At 50.4% G+C, this 20222-nt stretch overlaps 1 protein-coding gene across 1 annotated transcript in view; it reads left to right on the forward strand.

The window, feature by feature from the left end:
* The window catches only part of LOC138467883 (uncharacterized), a 232962-nt gene that overhangs the window by 127906 nt on the left and 84834 nt on the right, over positions 1-20222 (forward strand). The window contains exon 6 of the mRNA XM_069608181.1: positions 4798-4946. Within this exon, the coding sequence (XP_069464282.1) occupies positions 4798-4946 (149 nt within the window). The remainder of the gene's footprint in view (positions 1-4797; positions 4947-20222) is intronic.

Here is a 20222-nt window from a genome sequence, read left to right on the forward strand (position 1 = left end):
ATTTGTATCCAACTGAACTCCTGGCTATCCCGCTCACCTCCAAAGCTTGTCTGACCATTCCCCTATTAGAGCCACAATAAGCTTTTCATATCCCCTATGGCCAACATGACACCGGCAGTGTGTTTTTCAAATGCATAAATCCACTTCCCACTCCTGCAGTGAGCGAAGGGAGTGTCTTCATCAATTCATTTCGGTCCATGTCCATGGGACATAATACGCCCTTCCCTGACCCTCCTGGAGCAATGGATATTTAGTTACAATCGCTTTTACTGGGGCTTCCCCATCTCTCTCATCTCTCAAACTACTTATTGTGGGCATGCAAGTACCTTGACGCATCCTAAGACTCCATGGCATGCTCTCTGTTGCTGCTACTGGAGGGGGAGGTGGGGCTGCTACATCCTGCTCTCCTTGCTCAACATCCGACTTCACCTTCACCTCGACTCCTGTTATCACCTCCCTTGATACTTTCTACAAGCACAGAAGCATACTCAGCATTACCGTAGGGTACTGGCTCCCATTCTCCCTGCTCGAATCCTGTACCCATAGCAAGACTCCGTCCTCCAAGTTCACATTGACCTAACTGATTTTTCCAACCTTACAAGAACTTGTCCATGCCTCCACCTTGCTGCCTCTACTTCCTTTGCCTGTCAATTCAATTCTTCATGCTCTTCACTTCTCTGCTGTCGTAACAGCACTACCACTTCTTCCACTAGCCTCAGCGCTTCTTCCAATTTGTTCAACTCTTGTGTGTTTACTACCATTCACAGCCTATCCTCTATCCTAGAGGTAAAAGGTATAAGCTCCCCGTTCTCACTCATTTGCAACCCTTCATTTACTCTTCTGGCTGCCGGCCGTCACTCTCGCTAGCTCCTCCACCCTTTCATCTCGGGAGGATAGCTCAGGGGCAACGTGCTCGCCTTGGAAGGAAGACTACGCAGAGCAACACAGGTTCGAGCCCCGGGTCCGCGCTTAGAAACCGCTGGGTATTAAATGCGTTATAAATAACCTATCATATATCATATTAATCTCTCAGCTAACCTAGCAGTTGGGGAAGTTATTCCTTTTCCGCTCTCCGTTCTCAACCTTTCTACAGCCCTAACCATTGAAGGAGTTATCCTTCCACTTTCCCCAATATCCAATTTTTTAGGAATCGTAGCTGATGGAGGCGTTACCTGTGTCTGTCTCACAACCACTGGAGTGGCCACTGGAGAAAATGGAGATTTGAATCCAGGGTCTGTATATCCTTCTGCAGGCAATAAAATATAGCACCCACATCAGTGCAAAAGAAATTCCTAAACTCTCATTTATCCACATGCTACTTACCTCTGTAAATATGGTCACATTATGCATTAAACGCATGTAAACAATAATGAATGTCCTATAATTGTTTCAAGTGAAATATTATTTAATCTTGAAATGTGCAAACACCCTCCCCACCCACCTCACCCTCCCCACAACACCATCCCCAACATCTCGGATGGTCTGCACGTATTGGATTTGTGTGTCCACCATGGTTTCCAAGTGCACCTTGCCCTGCTCAATGACATCCAGCCTCCTCGGCATGTCATCCTGTGATGCATGGACTATGGGTTGCGGGCTATGGGGAGGGCTGGTGCTGAAGCAGGGTGAACCATACGACCTGCCACCCACACTACCATCTGTGTCACCCCCTGATGCAGGTCATGCTGACCATGTGGCTGGGTGTCCCAATCATGTGACGAGTGGGTGTCATGGGCCAGTTTGGTGGGTGTGGGAGCAGATCCTTCTGTGCACCTGTCAGCATCTGGCTCCCCTGTCGTGGCCACAGTTGCCAGATGTTTGGTGGTGGTTGCAGGTGCCAGGGGTGCATTACCTGCAGATGTGTCGGCATCGCTGCCATCGAGTGCCGCGCTGGCATGTGTGGCACTGCTGGACTCTGGTGCCACACTCCTGCCCTTTCTCCTTCCCTTCCCATTGCTGGGTATGCAGGTGCAGTGGCTGTTGGCGTTGCCCTGGAGGCCCAGCCTGAGTCGCTTATGAATCTATTGGGTGAACAATGGCATGTCATCATGCATATGTGTGCTTTCTGGTCACACATGTTACATGGTGGAGGGGCATCCTCCACATGTGGTCTAAAGGGTATGGTCGATTGCAGGCCAATCCACATGGCCAAAACAAGGTGGGGGTAATGTCTGCTGAGGGTTTAGACCCCACTGGCATGTACTCTTTGCCTCTTGTGCTGCCAATGTGGCCTGTACATGTGGTTGTGCTGGGCATCCACTTTGGTACTTGGCTGTTCACAGCACACACAGGTGTTTCACATAGTTGCATGTGCTCACATGCACATTCATACTGCTGTGCATGGGTATGTGCACAGTTTCCCACCTACCCTTGCATACCGGGCCGGCCTTAGCCCTGGAAGCACCGGGGGAAAAATGAGACCCCCCCCCCACCAAAGGTGGGTGCCAAGGTTGGGAGGATGTTAGGAGGTCACAAAATGTCAGCTTGTTGTGCCACACTAGTGTGGGGCAGCCTTGCAGACCCATGCTGGTGTAGCTGCGGTCTGTGTTGCAATGGAAAGAAAACTCCCTGCTCCCATGCTGGAGCGGAGAGTTAATCATTTCAACTGAGCACTGCTGGGTTAACCTTCCAAGGGCTGCCCCATGCTGGTATGGCAGCGGTGCTCTGTTGAAAGGATTGCCTCCCCGCTCCAGCACGGGAGCAGGGTGCTTTCCATTGCAATAGGAAGCCTTTACCACACCAACAAGCGGGAGCCCTTGTATGACTCCTCCAATCTGGCATGTCAGGTGGGCTGATGTAGCACCCCAGCCGACTTGCCGGATGGCCCATGCCTAAACCCATCTCTGCTTGCATACGCATTGGGTGGCGTTGCCTTTGGGAGCATTGCCATGTCGTGGTAATGTGGTGTTATCTTCCCCTGTCCAGTGGGCCCATCTATGCTGAGGGGCACATGCTTAGGATGGTCATTTGGCCAGTGCATTGTCAGGGAAGGGGGGAACATTCAAACTCGCCAGATTGACTTTGACTGCTGGCTCCGGCCTCAGTACTCCCAAGTCCTACGATCCCCCCCATGTGTAGGATGGAGTTGGCCATCTCCTTCCATGGGATGAGGACAAGGGGGGTCCACGGTGCTGCCTCCTGTAGCCAATGTCTTCAGACAGTGTTTGGACAGGAGGCTGTGGACCCTGACCTTCAGAAAGGCAGGTCAATCACTGTTTCCTGCAGTCCTCACCCTCCCGTAGGACCGTGCCCATAGCCGTGACCTTGTCACAGATGCCTGACCAGATTGCTGTCTTCCTTTACCCCGATGTTTTATGATGCCGGGCGCAATATCACTCCTCGGCATGGGCCACCACCTCGTCAATGAGGACCTGCCACTCGGCCTCACTGGACCTCTGCTTTCTCAGCCATGGATCAGGCACCTTCCCTTTGGATTTGTCTTGGGACATGAGTTCCCTCTGCTGTGGGTCTGGATGGCTACAGGAAATGGTGGATTCAGGGTGGATTGAGTTTTTCAGAATGGCCGCTACCTTGCTTCCCATTCCGGCGATGATGCTATTTCCACCAATGGTATTGCCTGCAGAATTAGTTCCAAATGTACGCCAGTAAGGGTAATTCCACCAAATTTGGACGTAATTATGATTGTGGACTCACTTTTGGCAGTAATTCTGCCAGAGGTCAATACTATTACCACCAATGGTGAGTGCGCACTCCTGTCAAGTTGTAATATGGCAGTGATTCCACCAGACACCACGGCAGTAACAGTAATTCTGCTGGAGTGCAATTATTGCTGTATTATCGCCAGACTCATAATGTAAACCAGGAAATCAGTTTTGCCCAGGTTGAAGCTGGGATTATTATTCACTGTAGAAGTGTTTTTTTGAGCAGCCAACCAGCCTCTCGTCTTGCAAAAGATCTTACACAAAAAATCTTGGACCACCATATGTTAGTTTTCTTATCTCCATAGTCTGTAGTTTGGTTATACCATACTATGACCCTTGGGTTTGTATGAATGGCTCCTCTGTGGCAGTGGTGAGGGTAAGGAGAAGAGGCAGGACAGTGAGGTTGTAAGCGTTATGCCAATACAGAGACCCAATATACGTGCGGTCTGTAAGATCGACAGAAATCTGGGTTTAGCCTGCTGAACAAAGGCTCTAATCCTGGGAAGCTGACTCAGACCTTCATCCTTCAAAGGTCAATAAATTGAGAACACCTAAAGTAGGTAGTAATAGCACAACACCTAATGTTACAATGCTCAGTATCAGGAGCAGTCTGGCACTGGCGCCAAGAGCTTTATAACATGGTCATATTATCAAAATGATTTCTGTGGCTCGGTTAATGAAGGCAGCATATATGGATGTATGTTAATGTATAGCAGCTTGTGTTCAAATGAATAGCCCGTGTTTATTAATTACCATAGGCTTTCAGTAGCAATAGTTTTGCTGGCTTCCACTTATAGTCAGCAGTGAGTGTCTGGGAGGAACATGTGTTCCCTGTGCGTGCTATCCAGGAGTAAAGAAAAAACTCTATTGCTGGCATGATTTAACCTTTTCCTTGCTGGTTGTCTTTTGAACTGGGGGTCACTGGGGTGCACACAGCACAGACCCGTCATACATTTATGACATATGTATGGGCACAAAGAGAAAATTAAGGACACTACTTTAACAAGTCTGTTTATGTCCTAAAGACAATTAGGTGATGTATAGGTCCTGTGTGACTAAGCTCCACAACATAAAACAACAACTTCTTTGACTCCATGTTATTCAATGTTTAATTTCATAAATGTCTTTATTATAGGTTCAAAATGGTATCGCGATTTATGCAACATGGACCACGATAGCCACTCTTCTGAACTTTGCCGTAGTGTTGATGTACATTGGGGATGTGTCCGGTGCAACTGCGGGTACAGTGGCGTTATCAATCCTAGCCTTCGAAGTGCTGTTATGGTACGTATGCAAGACATTTTCATATGTTCCCTTAAACCCGGTAAACCTGTCAGGCATGGTTTTACACATTAGTCACCCCACCCTAGTTATTTTAATGTTTGATAGGCGGAGAGGGTGGACCAGTGGCAGATTTAAGGCAGAGGGCCCCCGTGGACAGCACCTGATACAGGGTCCTAGGTGGGCGGTTCATGGAGGCGGAGCTTTGGGTGGGCGGTGTTAATTGTGGTCACAGGTGTACAGTGGCAAACGTTGGGGACAAAAGCTATTTTTTATTAAGTTGTCTTTATTACAGTTACCTATGGTCTGACTAACTGGAAACAGCTGGGCCTCCTCAGCAGGCTTTGCTATCAATGGTAAATATTGTAAACCTAGAGAACATATGCGTCATTGTAGCAGAAAAGTGATGTCATTCTGTTTGTGCGGGCGTTGCTGCAGCCATGCATAGCAAAACGGCAGATTGATGGTGTTAAGCTTTTGTTGCACGCTTGGAGAATGAAAACCTCGGATCTGTATAGTGGTTGGTGGACTGTAGAGTATGGAATTACAGATCCCTTTACAATATTCTCATCAGTCCGTTTACATCCTCTCTGCTCCTCCACGTGTTCATTCACCCACTCACGGGCCGGCCCATACATCTGCTCGCCCATCTCTCCCTCACTGGGAGCCATGCGGAGGTGCTGGCTCTCGGCAGGGAAAACATGATGCCCCCTGGCGGGAACACTCTACCTGGCTCACCGATCATTACATCTAACGGCAGCAAATCAGAGCACCCTTAGGTGCTAGCACCCCACCCCTAGCACCCCTCCCTCATTTTGCCTCCCCATTCCCTTCCTATGGACCAGGGAACTCGCCTCATCCAACACTGAGGGTGAGGAAAGTGGGTGGAAGGATAGATGGGTGGCATTCTAAAACCGTCTGTAATAAACCCATTAAAGAGCCCGTCGTGCTAGTACATACATCCATCCATCCATAAATTAGCAAATAGGCCGAAATGTGCCGCTCAAAGAGCGCCGTTAATGTTCATGTCCTTTCCGAAAAGGCTGATTCATTCCCTCCACTTACCCTTTTCTCTCTCCCTCCCCCACACGTCTTTTGCCCCTGAAGCAACTTGCATGCATGCTGGTCCTTACAGAAACCAAATACGTATATTGCAAAGTGGCATTGCAATAGCAGGGCTGGCAGAAATGCTGCCATTACAAACCGCAGAATTAATGTTCTTCACCATTTTGCCTGGTGGGTGAAATCAGCAATTTCATGCATTTTCCTCAAGGGATATTTATCGTTTCATGTTTTCTTTGCGTCAGGCAAAACCGTATCAAAGGTCACTTTGACCCAAAGCAGCTAACCCTGAGAACAATGTGCCCGTCTGCCGAAGTGTAACATTAGGCGAATGTTGGCGATTCTGCTTCTTTTGCGAATACTTTGCCCACCCCTGGCCTGGACCACAGTCTACTTAAGCTGGTAAAGCACGCTGGCACACAGCTGGTCCACACATGCATATGGGCGCCTGCGCAGCACCAACGGCCGACGGCTCACGGCCCCACCCGCCCCTCCCCCCACCGCTCGGGCCCGGCTCCGCTGGTGGCAGGGGAGGGAGCAGATGGGGAAGTCGATTGCTGCTCCTCTTTCCTGAAGCATCCGAAAGAGGGAGGACATGGGAGGGGGCCCGAGAAGGAGAAAATGAGGTGGGGTGAAGGTCCCCACAACCTTTCCCAAAGCGAAGTTGCTATCCCGGCTTGTTAGGAGCTGGACTGACGTCACAGCAGAAAGGGCCCTGTTGTTGTAACTTGCTTATAATGAAGACAGGAGTCGCGGGCTTGTCACGTTGTGTTTATTCTCTTACCGGTTTCATGCACAGTGCACGCCGAGTGCGTGCCTCATTAACAAATGCCAACGGGCCTAACGTGGCTTGGAGATGCAGCCGTAATGTCCGTGTCCATGAGTGTGGGCCGCGGGCCCCGTTCTCGGAGGAGCCGGCAGGACGCACCTTATCGCGTCCTTGGCTCTTCCTGTAATGCGCGTGGAGCGCGCGGGGGCGGAGCTATAGTTCGCGGCGAGATCTCGCGAGAGTGCGGGCTCTCGCGATATCTCTACACCTGTGCTGTGTGGAAGGGACGAGGCCTAGCACAGGGGCCTGCTCGCCATTTGTCTGTTAAGTCCGCCTCTGGGGTGCACGGACCAAAATCTACCGTCTGCTACGCCCACCGGCTCCACCTGTTACAATCAAATGCTTTACTGCCAACGTAACCCTTCCGAAAAGCATTGGATTTCTATGGAATCCGCCATCATTTAGTAACTGCTAAAAGTGCGGGGAATCTACGTCTGTTGTAAACACCATCCTCATAGGACAGGGGCATTTACACTTGTTTGCACTACCAAGTGCAAATAATGAACACAAACCTGTGTTTTGTGTTCATTTATGGCACTTCATAGTGCAAGCAACATAATTTACACAGAGGGAATTGCAGTACATGTAAATTGCACATGTTGACGGTCCCCTCAATCCAATTTGCACACATTAGAAGCATCATTGTATTGTACTGTTCCTATTAAGTTATGATGGCCTGGCACCTGAACTCTACCAGGCCCTAGTATCATAACAAGAGTTTGGGGGTCTTTATCAACAGTCTCTTCGCCTAGTGAGGGCTAACTGACCGAAAAATCATCTCAGGATCAAAATAAGGTGTAGCTCGACCAAACAACATGTGTCACCTATAATGTCCTAGCATTTACCCATTTCCAGAAGAAAGGAAAGGAGGGAGGACAGAGCAAAAGATTTTCTAAACTGCCTGTAAAATAGCTTAGCAGGTGAAGCTCTGCTCCTGAGATGTGCGCATCCGATTCCTGCAGTCACAAATTGGAAACCACAAGGCTGACTCAGCATGCATGCTGTCCTCCTAAAGTTGATAAACTGAGTAACACCGAGTTTGTTAAACTTAATGTCTCAATACTTAGAAGCGGGAAAAACACAGCTGATGAAGCTGCTCATAAACACTTGAAGTTATATAGCATCACTATGAAACTTTTCTTAATGTTACATCGACGATAGTTACTGGGGTGGGGCCCGGAGGGGGGGGGTCTCTATTAACTGGTAATGGCCTGCCATCCTAATTTCTTTTGGGCTTTTAAGAAAAGCTTGTGGGCCATTACAAATTGGTTCCTCTGGCATCCTAGTCATTATTACCTAATTATCGCAACTGCATAACGTCTGGGGGGCTTGTAGTGAAGGAGTGGCTTCATTTGCGAAGAACTGATTTCACGCTCCCACCTCAACAAAGTGTATGGCGAACAAACATTTTTTTCATTGATAAAAAAGAAATGGCAGCCATGGAAAACAGAAAGACAGCTATTTAATAACAGCAACAGCACCCTTTGTATTTTCTTTGTGGCCCTGGTGCCAGTGGTGGACTGGCTCCTGATACATGGATGACTCCGGGCCCAAATTTACTACCGTACGCTGCATGCACTTTATTTTCTGCAACATCATTAAAACATATACGACAATGCCTAACTCTTTCACAACACCCTTTAAATTCAAAGGCAATGTATTTTTGGTGGCAGGTACGCATTTTCAAGGTGCATTACATGTGTATCTACCAGTAACGGAACATTTACAATCAAAATGCAGGAATATATATTCACCTATAAAAATATTGCAGCATTTTTTACATTTCCATCAACCATTATGTGGACTGCATGCATAAAGAAGAAATGGCACACCCACGAGTGTGGGTCTGGGTACTGAAATCGCAGGGCAAGTATTGCTATTAAATGCAAAGTACTCATGTAAAGTACTCATGACATTCCCTCTAAAGGCCAGTTACTCACAATGTCAGGCCGACATCTAGTGGTAGCTGCGGAGTATTACATTTTTTGTTTTCAAAACTCGAAAAGGGACGTCGACAGGGCATGCCAGTAATACTATCCCTAGTGTGACGTCTACTGTACCCATGGTCCTTCACGCATCGAGGTACCTCAGATTGTTTTTTTCCGCCTTCATAGTCAGACCTATATCGCAGAGTTCCTTCTTGGCTGACGCCATTACTTAATAAAGTTTAATTCTAGTATTTCTTTCTGTCCTTTCCACAACCGTTTATTGCAAGATCTTTGGCGACGGCTTCAAGGACAAGTTTCACTCATCGAAGACATCAACTCCTGTCTCAACGATCCTTTGTCTACGGCCTCTCAAGGCCCCATCGGGCTTCAGCTCTGCACATTAGGGAGGTTCATATTCTAGTCGTTAAGAAAATGTATATTCCTCTTTACTCCCATTTATTTCACCAGGCTGCCATCCTCGTACATCATGGCAATCACTCCCTTTAAATGTTGCCCTTCCTGTAATAGGTCATTTCCCTGGCAAGATTTGCACTCGGTGTGCAACCTCTGTCTCCCCAGGGACCACGCCAAGGAACAGTGCAAGTCTTGCAAACTGTTCTGGCCAAAAACCCTAAAGGACTGCAAGACCAAACGCTGGGCTCGCCACGCCATGCAGGCCGAGACCGCCATGGGCATTGAGATAGCCTCCGGCGATTGCAGCATCAATGTCATAATTGATGCTGAGGGCGATTGGGATCCAATCGGAATTCCGTGTGCGAGCCTCAGACCCCAACAGGCAGGCCTGCAGTACTGCTACAGGGACGACACCCGACAGCTCAAGCACTACCAAGTTGCATCACACCAAGCACATCCCATGTGGCCGGAAGTCGACCACATTGTCGACCAACAACGTGGTTGATGGGCAAGGTCCGATCATTCCCTGTCCTCTGGGTGATCGCGGTCCCGATCACCACATGACAGGCCCAAGAAACAGACGTTAAAGTCAGTTTCCGACACTGCTTCGAAATCTGGGAAGTCCCTAGGCGCTGACGACTGGGCATCGAAAGACGCATAAACGGCAATGCGGAAAAGCTCAAAAAGCGCTAAACTAAGCAAATTCATTAAAAAGCACGTTCCTGTCACCGTTTTGAAGGCCAGAATGTTGAAAAACCATAAGTCTTCGACGTCCCAAGATAAATACACTACCCCAAACGGCACCCTTTCATGGGCTATGCACCATAAGAAAACCCCCATCGCAGACCCCCCTCCTACACCTTCTCCTACTACTCCTGCTCCATCTGTATTGCCAAGCTCATCACAGTGGACCACAGAACAATTAGTCAAAGTCATGAGAAGAATGTCCTGTTTTATAATTGTCTTTGATGACTACCCCGAGGACCTCCAAAACCTTCAGGGAACCCCACAAAGTGGGGCAGCAGCCACCCAGAGCGGGGCAGTAGTCACTCAGCCCCCTGCCAAAAAAGCCTGCCTAGACATCTTTCAGGCAACCACCAAGTCATATCAGGAACTAGGTCACAAAACCCTTATTACCATAGCACGCAAGGCTCTCATGACCCTGGCACATACATAGACCTAGAGTACGAAGAGGACACAGTGGATTTGGACCAGTATTATGACGATGAGGACATATACGTCATCTAGTCCCTGGACCACACCAACCCACCGGTGGCTGACTCCCCAGTAGACAACCAGTTGCAATATAATGACCTTCTCCTGAAGGCTGCACCGCCATTCAAAATAGACACCCAAGAAGCCCAAGTCGACAAAGACTTTGTGGAGGACATCCTTGGGGCCAACAAATCGGCAACTCAGTGTATCCCCCTACTACAATCGGTACAGAGACTCATTCAGCCCTCTCTGCTTACACCCAATTTGACACAGGCATTCAACCCTCGCATCGAGTAGATGGTCAGACCGGCCCCCTCACACCCCTTCTACATCAGGGGGCAGCAGACTCTTTAGTAGTTACCACTACAAGAAAGAGGGCGGGAACCCCTTTGGCCTCTGCCGAAGCCCCTCCTGACAAGGAGAGTAAGAAAATCTACACCCTGGGCAGGAAGGTAGCTTCCTCGGCAGCCTATCAAACAAGGATAGGTAATAACACAATGCTATTAGCCAGTTATAATTGCCACAAGTGGGATGAAATCGCACAGCAGATAGATTCAGTCCTGGAGCCCCTAAAAACTCAGCTCTCACTCACCATCACTGAGGGAAAACAGGTAGCTAGCTGCATCCTTAAAAACAATCTGGACGCAGCAGATAATGTGGGTAGGATCGTGGCAGAAGGCACACTGATTAAACGCCACACATGGCTATGCCAATCGGGCTTCCAACTAGAAACCCAAGCTACACTATTAAACATGCCCATTGAACTCAATGCTTTGTTTGGATGCACCTGAGAGCGCAAAAGAGGAATATGATACCCTCAAATCCCTAGGGCATCTCACCAATAAACCCTTTGGGCAAAGAGGGGGCTGTAACTCTCCCCGGTTTAGAGGACAAACTCTCAATGATCCTCTAATTACAACCAAGGTGGTCAAGGTTCGTTCTGGGATTCATCACAGGGGCAGTCCTCCCAGCAGGTTTTTAGAGAGGCCATAGAAGGTTGAGGAGTAGGGGCAGATGATCCTCCTCGACAGGGGGCTCAACCCCTTTAAGCAATGACCTCCCGCTACAGGTTCCCTCCCATACCACTCCAGTAGGAGCTCGCATTTCACACTTTACCCACGCATGGGAGGGGATAACTTCGGACAAGTGGGTACTTTCCATTGTGGCGGGGGGGGTATTGCCTAGTGCTGATCTAGTCACCAGCCAACCACCACCAAGACAAAGACAGACCTCAAAGGAAGAACAACGTATCCTGTTGGAAGGGGGCGTGGCTTGGACGGCCATGTAAAGGGTCGCACTCTGGAGGAGCTCTGTTGATCCTGTCTTGATCCTGGTGGAAAGGTGCGTCCACGGGGGCCGGCCGACGCTGGAAATCGATGTCCAGGTGTGGGAATGCCACCACCACACCCGCTGAAAGTTTGTGATGTCTGGGAGACCCGGAAACTGAAATAAATGCGATTGACTCGGAAGAGCCCTGAATGGCGGCGACACTTTGCGAACACCGAGGACCGTGAAGTCATCGTCGCGATCACGAGTGCAGGACCTACGGGTCCCTTTGTGTGGGGACTAGTACACGATGAGCACCGCCTAAGACGCACGGTGGTCCGGCGAGCTGGAGGGCTGAACGGATGTAGCTGTGACGACGAGACCGTGGGCCCGGGAGCTGGGGTGTTTTGGGCGTGTTGGGTGCCCCATGGTGTGGTGGGCCAGGCTCTGCGCCCGCACTGAGTGGCGTGATCTCCCTTCGGCGCCTGGCGGGACGGGCCCCCGCCCGACTCATACAACAGTATGACCACGAGAGGTGTGAGACCCAAGGCCAAACAGCCCACGATGGAGGCCTACGCCAAATCCCCCTCAGGGGCGGAAGGAGGCAAGAACAAAGAGACCCCCGTGGCGGTCGCAGAGTCGCCGGGCACGATACAGGAGGTGCTGGCGGCGATTGCGGACTTAAAAGTGTCATGGGAGACCAAGTTGGGCCTTGCCATGAAAGAACTGCAGGAAGGCCTAGACCTCAAGATCGGTGCCATCCAGGAGGAGGTAAATCTGCTAAGACAGGATGTGAGGGCGATCTCGGACCGCACGGGGACGATTGAGAAGGAGACGGCCACGAACACGGCAGACTGCGCTGCTCATAAGAGGGAGCTCCACGCCCTTGTGCAACGGGTGGGCAACCTGGAGGACAGAGCGGAGCAGGCGGAGGGACTGCCAGACGCAACAATATTCGTATTGTGGGCCTACCTGAAGGAACGGAAGGATCAGACCCCACGGAATTTGTGGAATCCATGCTTTTGCAGGAGATTACTGGCGGGGGGCTGACCCAGGGGTTTGCAGTCGAAAGGGCGCATAGGGCCCTAACCAGGAGGCCACCTCCTGGGGCCCCCCCGCGGCCGGTGATCGCAAAAATTCTGAACTACCGAGATCGCGAAAAGATTCTTGAATTCTTTCGAAAAGGGGGAACGATTGACAGAGGATCGGCCAAGATCACGGCCTACCCTGACTACACGCTACAAGTACAGCGGAGTCGGATGCACTTCGGGGCGGTGAAAAGGAGACTGCGAGAAGCTGGCCATCGCTATATGCTACTCTACCCGGCCAAATTGAAAGTTTTTTACAGAAACAGATCCCTGTTCTTTGAAACACCGACTGAAGCAATGGACTGGCTGGACACGCTGGGCAGTCCTCAGGAACCGGGCGTCCAGGCGGAGACTACGGAAGATAAGTAGCTTACGGCTGTGTCGTCTAGGGCATTGGGGCCGAGACATTGGGACTCGAATATAGTCATTTATACGGCACATGGTGCGTGTGATGTGGTGCTGACTGGCTGGCCCATTGGCCGTGCCTACCTTTGGTTACATGGCTGGGAGCTCCGAGAGGCTTCCTTTGTCCCCAGTAGTAACATATCTAGTTAGTTAGGTCGCTGTTAGATCGGCGACGCCCCGCGGGGTCCTACTCCTCGTATACGGGATAAGACCAGACGCGGGTGGGCCTGAGATCCAGGGATGGAGCTGGGCTTTTGTTGGGGTGGCATGGGTTGTTTGCTGTGGTGTGTAGTTGGGAAACAGGGAGGGGGGATGGGGATTAAGGATGGGAGAGCCGGCGGAGAGTTAGACAAAGGGAGCATTGTGGGGTGGGCGGGGTTGAGTACAGACCGAACTGATGGCATCGGATAATCTTCGCATAGCTACCTGGAATGTCCGAGGCCTCAATAGCTACCTCAAGCGGAACAAGGTAATGCTATACCTGAAAAGGATGCGGATAGATATAGCCCTGCTACAAGAGACCCACCTCACTAGGGAGAAATTGGAGGTGGTCAAGAGAAAGTGGAAGGGCAATGTGGTGGGTGCCACGTACTTCGGCGTATGCTAGAGGGGTTATCACCTGGGTGGCGCCGCACGTGCCGTTCCGGGTGCTTGACTCGATAGTGGACCCGGAGGGCAGAATGGTGGCGATAACAGGACTCCTGGAAAACAGGGAAGTGCACATCCTCAACCTGTATGCCCCCAATCATGATACTGCAGCCTACTTTAGATCCCTCTATGGCAAACTAGGCCCCCTGGTAGGGGGTGCGATGGTGTGGGGTGGGGACTTCAACTGTGTCTTGGATCCCAGAATTGACCGGTCCGCTGATACAAAAGGGAAAATGTCGCAGGCGGCCAAGGCGCTCGGGACATTGCTAGGAGACCTGGGACTGGTAGATGTGTGGAGGAAACTCCACCCCACAGATAGGCAGTATTCGCACTATGCGGCGCCATATGATTCATACACGAGATTGGATTATGTGTTTGGGACTGCCGAGATAGCGGGAGAAATAGTGGGGGCAGAATACAAGGCCCGAGTATTGTCGGACCATTCGCCCCTGGTGGTAGAGTGGCGACACCAACCCCCTAGGCCTCGGGTCCCCACATGGAGGCTTCGGTCGGAGGCACTGCAGGATGAGGGGTTCCGGGAGGACTTGAGGGTTGCCATCGGGGAATACTTTGAGATAAACACGGGTAGCGTGCGCTCTGTGGGAACTCTGTGGGAGGCCTTTAAGGTAGTGGTGCGTGGAGTGGCCATCTCTAAATCCAAAGGACTTCAAGGGGGTATCGAGAGGGAGCTTCAGGACACCGAAAGGGAACTGGAGAGCCTAGCTCGTCTCGAGAACGCCACTCAGGAGGCCAAGACTAAGGCGAGGGACCTTCAGGTGGCGTGCAGTGCTCTTTGGGATCGACTATGCAGATTGAACCACAGGAAATACACCAAGAGGCTGCACGCGGGGGGCGACAAGCCAGGCAGACTGTTGGCTTGGCTGTACAAGAGCGAGTCCCCCCGGGTGGTTATTCATGAGATCTGTGGTGAGGACGGTTGTCTTCGCAACACCCAGGACGGGGTGAACGAGGAATTCCTCAGGTTCTACAGACGTTTGTATAAGGACACTGGGGAAGACAGGAGTCAGGACATCCTGAACACACTCGAAGACATTGGTCTGCCCACCCTAGACGACCTGGAGCGGGAGGAATTGGACGCCCCTGTCACTTCAGACGAGCTGGAGGTGGTGATCCGGGGCCTCCCCACGTGTAAGGCACCTGGATCGGATGGATTGCCTAGTGAGTTTTACAAGGTGTACGTGCAGGAGCTGCTCCAGCCACTGCTGGCCATGTTTAACGAGGCATACGAACAGGGAGAACTTCCGTTGTCCCTCCGTGAGGCCATGATTGTCCCATTACTGAAACCAGGCAAGCCGGCTGTTGAGTGTGGATCTTATAGACCTCTGTCCATGCTTAACCAGGACAGCAAAATACTCACGGCGGTGCTGGCCAACAGGTTGAAGAAGGTGATCGGCAAGCTGATCCACCCGGACCAAACGGGATATGTCCCAGGCAGGAATATCACTGATAACCATAGGAGGCTGCACCATGTTATCGACCATACTAAGGACGATATGGGCGAGATGGCGGTAGTGTCGCTGGATGCGGTCAAGGCCTTCGATTCAGTGAGATGGCCTTGGCTAAAAGCGGCCCTGCAGGGATACGGCGTGGGTCCTGGGTATATCAGATGGGTCCAGTTGTTATATAGCAGCCCGGTGGCGAGGGTCAAGACAGGAGCCACAGTCTCGGATGCCTGGCAACTCAGTAGGGGGACCAGGCAGGGATGCCCTTGGTCACCCATGTTATATATACTCGCGCTGGAGCCGCTGGCGATATGCCTGCGGCAACAATACGGAGAGGTGGGCATTAGCACTGCCAGCGGTGGTCACTTAATATCTCTGTATGCGGACGACATGCTGCTTTACTTGCGCTACCCGGAGGAGAACCTGCAGTATGTACTGGAGGTACTGGATCATTACGCTGTCCTCTCGGGCATATCAGTGAACCCCAGGAAGTCTGGCTTGTTCCCTCTGGGCAGGTACAGGGATGTCCCGCTGGAGAGGCTGCCTGTGTTGCCAATACCATGGCGGACCGACACGTTTAGGTACTTGGGGGTAAATATCTACCACCAGATTGAGGCGGTACACAAGCATAACACAGAGAGAGCCATAGAGGGGGTCAGGAACAGCATGGCATTCTGGTCTAGATTGCCCCTGTCCATGATGGGGAGGGCGGCCTTGCTTAAAATGGTGGTCCTTCCCAGACTCCTGCATTTCTTTGTGAACGTCCCGTATTTGATCCCTAAGAGCCTATTTGTGCGACTTCATAGTATGTGTAGGGGCTTCGTGTGGGGTAACTCCAGGAATAGGGTGGCCCTGTGGAAGCTCCAGAACCCGTGCGAGAAGGGGGGTATAGGCCTGCCCAACTTCGAACTATATTATCTGGCGGGGCAGCTGTTGTATGTGGCCAGGTGGTTGTCTGATGAAGATTCGGCGGAATCTAGGCTGCTGCGGGAGGACACGGCCCCATACTTCCTAAGAGAGGTGGTGTGGCTACAAAGGAACAAACTGACGGGAAGAGGGCGGCTATTGAGGTTGGGATGGGAGGTCTGGCACAGAACATGGAAATTGATGGGGGAGTCGGAACCGCTCTCTCAGCAGGCCCCGTTGGTGGCACTGTGCGGAAACGACTCCCAACTGTTTCAGTCTGTCCGTAGACATTGGGAGCCGGTGGGCCTGGCCACGCTCGGGGACATATGGCAGGAGGGGGAGGCGTTGGACTTCCAAAGGTTGCAGGATGAGACGGGGGTGCATAGGGGCCAATACATCACCTATGCCAGGCTTGTGAAACGAGTAAGAGAGAGATGGCCGGAGACGGCACTGGCAGATGACCCTGATGACTCCCTTGAAACTATGTATGATGTCTCAGAGGGCGGGCATGAAATATCACGGATATACGAACTCCTTAGAGCGAAGGCTGTGAAAGAGTTGCTCCAACTGAGGCATGAATGGGAGGAGGAGATGGGTGGACCTATGACGGAGGGTCAGTGGAAGAGGGTCCTAAGGTATCATAAAAAGATGTCCCGAAATGCACGGCTCCAACAACTCCAGCTGTACATTACTCACAGGGCCTACTTGACTCCCCAGAAGATCGCAAGGTTTGGAGGCTCGATCACTCAAAAATGCCCCAGGTGTGGGGAGGTGGATGCAGGGTTGCTACACATGTTTTGGGCCTGCCCGGAAGTGTATAGATTTTGGGAGGAGGTCAAGATGAAGCTCGCAGGTGGGGGAGTGGTGTTGGACGTGGGATCGGCTTGGTCGTGTATGCTTGGGATCTTCCCCAGGCCCAGACACTCTAGGCACCTGAGCAAGATGAGGGACCTGGCATATGTTCTGGCCAAACGCAGGATTGCCATGAACTGGAAAGCGGCCAGCAGGCCGAGAGTGGAACTATGGTGGGCGGACCTCGTGAGGTGGGCGGAGGTGGAATCCGTGGTATGGTTTGAAGCGGTCACTAGAGGAGGTGAGGCGGAGATAGGGCCCTTGCTGGCCTGGCGACAATTGGTGGCCTCTATGACCAACCCACAACAGGGTTTGGACGAATCTGAGAATTCGGATGATGGGCATACGGACAATGCTCCACCCGACGGTGCCCCGACTGATGATACAAGGGTGCCGGCTCTGGCTTGATGGGGGGTGGGGGGAGTTTTTTTTCGTATTTTTTTGTGTTTCTGTAATGTAATATGGTGCTTCGATAACGACATGCTGTAACAGTTGTATTGTATTGTGTTGTGTGCTGTTTGGTTTTCTAAAATATAAAATCAATAAAATATTTTAATAAAAAAAAAAACGTATCCTGTTGCAAGAGGTGAAGTCACTGCTTCTAAAGGACACCATGGAAATCGTCCCGGCAAACCAGGTAAACAAGGGTATTTATTCAATGTACTTCCTTGTTCCCTGTCCTAGACCTGCGCCCTGTGAACGGCTATGTCAAGCCACCTAAATTCTGCATGACAACGCTACAGGAGGTAATCCCACTGCTAAAGCAGGGGGACTACATGGCAACCATGGATATGAAAGATGCATACTTTCATATTTCAATGTACCCTGTGCACAGAAGGTTTGTGCATTTCAAAAAGTGAAGCAACACTACCAATTCAAGGTACTACCCTTCAGCATAGCCTCCACTCCGAGGGTATTTACGAAGGTACTATCAGTAGTGGCACCGCACCTATGCAGAAAATCAATCCCACTGTACCCTTATCTGGACGACTGGCTGATAACAGGGGAATCCCCTCAAATTTGCAAGCAAAACGCCCAAAGAACAATCGCTTGTTCCAATTGGGATTCTCATTCAACGAGAAAAAATCAAGTCTCGTTCCAAGCAAGACCAAACAGTTCTTAGGAGCTGTCATAAAGTCGGAAGAGGGTCTAGTCTTTCCGTCAAATGAAAGAGTGTAAAACGTACTGCTGCTGCAAATACCTCAGTATCTAGCCGGTTGCCAAATAACTGTATGCAAAGCAATGTGCTTGCTCAGGATGATGGCATCATGCATTTACCTGTTTCCACACGCACAGCTGCACATGCGTCCAATGCAAGAGTGGTTAGCAAAACAGTGGTCTCAGTCAAGCGGTCAGTGGGATGATCTAGTGGTTGTTTCGCTAACCCTAGTTCAAGCACTATGCTTGTGGAAAAAGTAAAACCTGTTAAAGGGAAAACCTTTTCACAACCCTACAGTGCAAGCAGTTGTCACAATAGACTCATCGCTCACCAGGTGGGGAGCCCATTACCTTCACCACACAGCGTATGGCCTGTCGACACAAGTCACAGCCCAAAATCACGTAAACCTGTTGGAACTGCTGGCAGTGCTCAAGGCTCTGCAAGCTTTCCATGTGCACCTATCAGGTCAGACAGTACAAATCCTTACGGACAGCACCACTGCCATGTTTTACATAAACAAACAGGGGGGACACACTCTCCAAGTCTGTCCAGGCTGGCACAAAAAATGTGGAAGTGCGCACTCAAGCGGGAAATGTTCCTAACATTGCAACATGTTCCAGAGGAACTCAATTCTCTGGCAGACTCACTAAGCAGAGATCCTCTACCCGAAGAGCATGAGTGGCAACTCGACAGAAGCATCTTAAATGATATCTTCTCTCTATGGGGGTACCCCCATTTAGACTTGTTCGCCACAAGCCAAAACACACAATGGCCAGACTTTGCATCCAGGTTTCCCCAACATGGGTCCAAGGGGAACGCCTTGTGGATGAACTGGTCAGGGAAATTTGTCTACGCTTTTCCCCTGACTCTGCTACTGAGCAGGTTGGTGAACAAAATGCACCAGGAACATGTGACACTACTCCTAGTTGCTCCTATGTTGGGGAGACAACCTTGGTTTCGACATCTGCGCAAACTGGTGATGTGCTTTCCAATCAAACTCCCGTGCCCCTACAACATGCTCAGACAGCACGGGGAAACAACGTTACACCCACAACCTCAGTCCGTGAACTTGGCAGCTTGGCTCCTGAAGTCATAGAATTTGGACATTTAAAACTACCTCAAAGGTGTATGGAGATCCTGAAGGAGGCACGTCAATCAAACACCACACACTGTTATTTTAACAAATGCAAAATATTTGTAATATGGTGCCAGTCAAAGAATATAAACCTGATAGAATGTTCTACTTCACACATTCTCCATCACATGCTCTACTTACTAGACTTTGGGCTAGTATTTAACTCCATCAAAGTTCACCTAACGGCTCTATCCACTTACACCACTTCTCAAAGCAAGTGCCCTGGTGGAAAATCGCTTGTTATTAAGGCATTCATGGAGGGAGTGAAAAGACTTTACCCTCCCATTTAAAACCGCTTCCAGGGTGGTACCTGAATGTGGTACTTGCAAAACTCATAGGACCCCCCTTTGAGCCTATGCAAAAGTCCAGTCTTAAACACATTACATATAAGACAGCTTTTCTGGTGACGATCACCTCCATAAGAAGTGTCAGTGAACTGCAAGCTTTGTCAGTGCAAAACCCTTTCTTTGTTATCCGCAAAGACAAATTGGTACTAAGAACACACCCTAGGTTTTCATCTAAATTCATATCTAAGTTCCATGTCAACCAGTCCATCGAACTACCAGCTTTCTTTCAAAACCATTCAAGTTCAGACAAGACAAGACCGCTAAGGAAAACAGACCAACTGTTTGTCTCCATAGCACCTGGCAGGGAAGGTGATCAGGTTTAAAAAAATGCCATCTCCAAATGGATAGTCAAATGCATACAGCTCTGCTACTTTCTGTCAAATAAATCTCTTCCTTTCAAGCCAAGAGCTCACTCTACCAGGGGTACATGAGCTAACTTGGCCTTTATTGCAAACGTCCCGCTGGACACCATTTGCAAAGCAACTTCATGGAGCATTATTCATACTTTTACTCAGCACTACTGCATTGACACACATTCTAAAGCAGATTCACAGGTCTGACA

This window comes from Ambystoma mexicanum, chromosome 4q, assembly GCF_040938575.1.
Source record: "Ambystoma mexicanum isolate Mex_15411 chromosome 4q, UKY_AmexF1_1, whole genome shotgun sequence".
In the NCBI taxonomy this organism is placed as follows: domain Eukaryota; kingdom Metazoa; phylum Chordata; class Amphibia; order Caudata; family Ambystomatidae; genus Ambystoma; species Ambystoma mexicanum.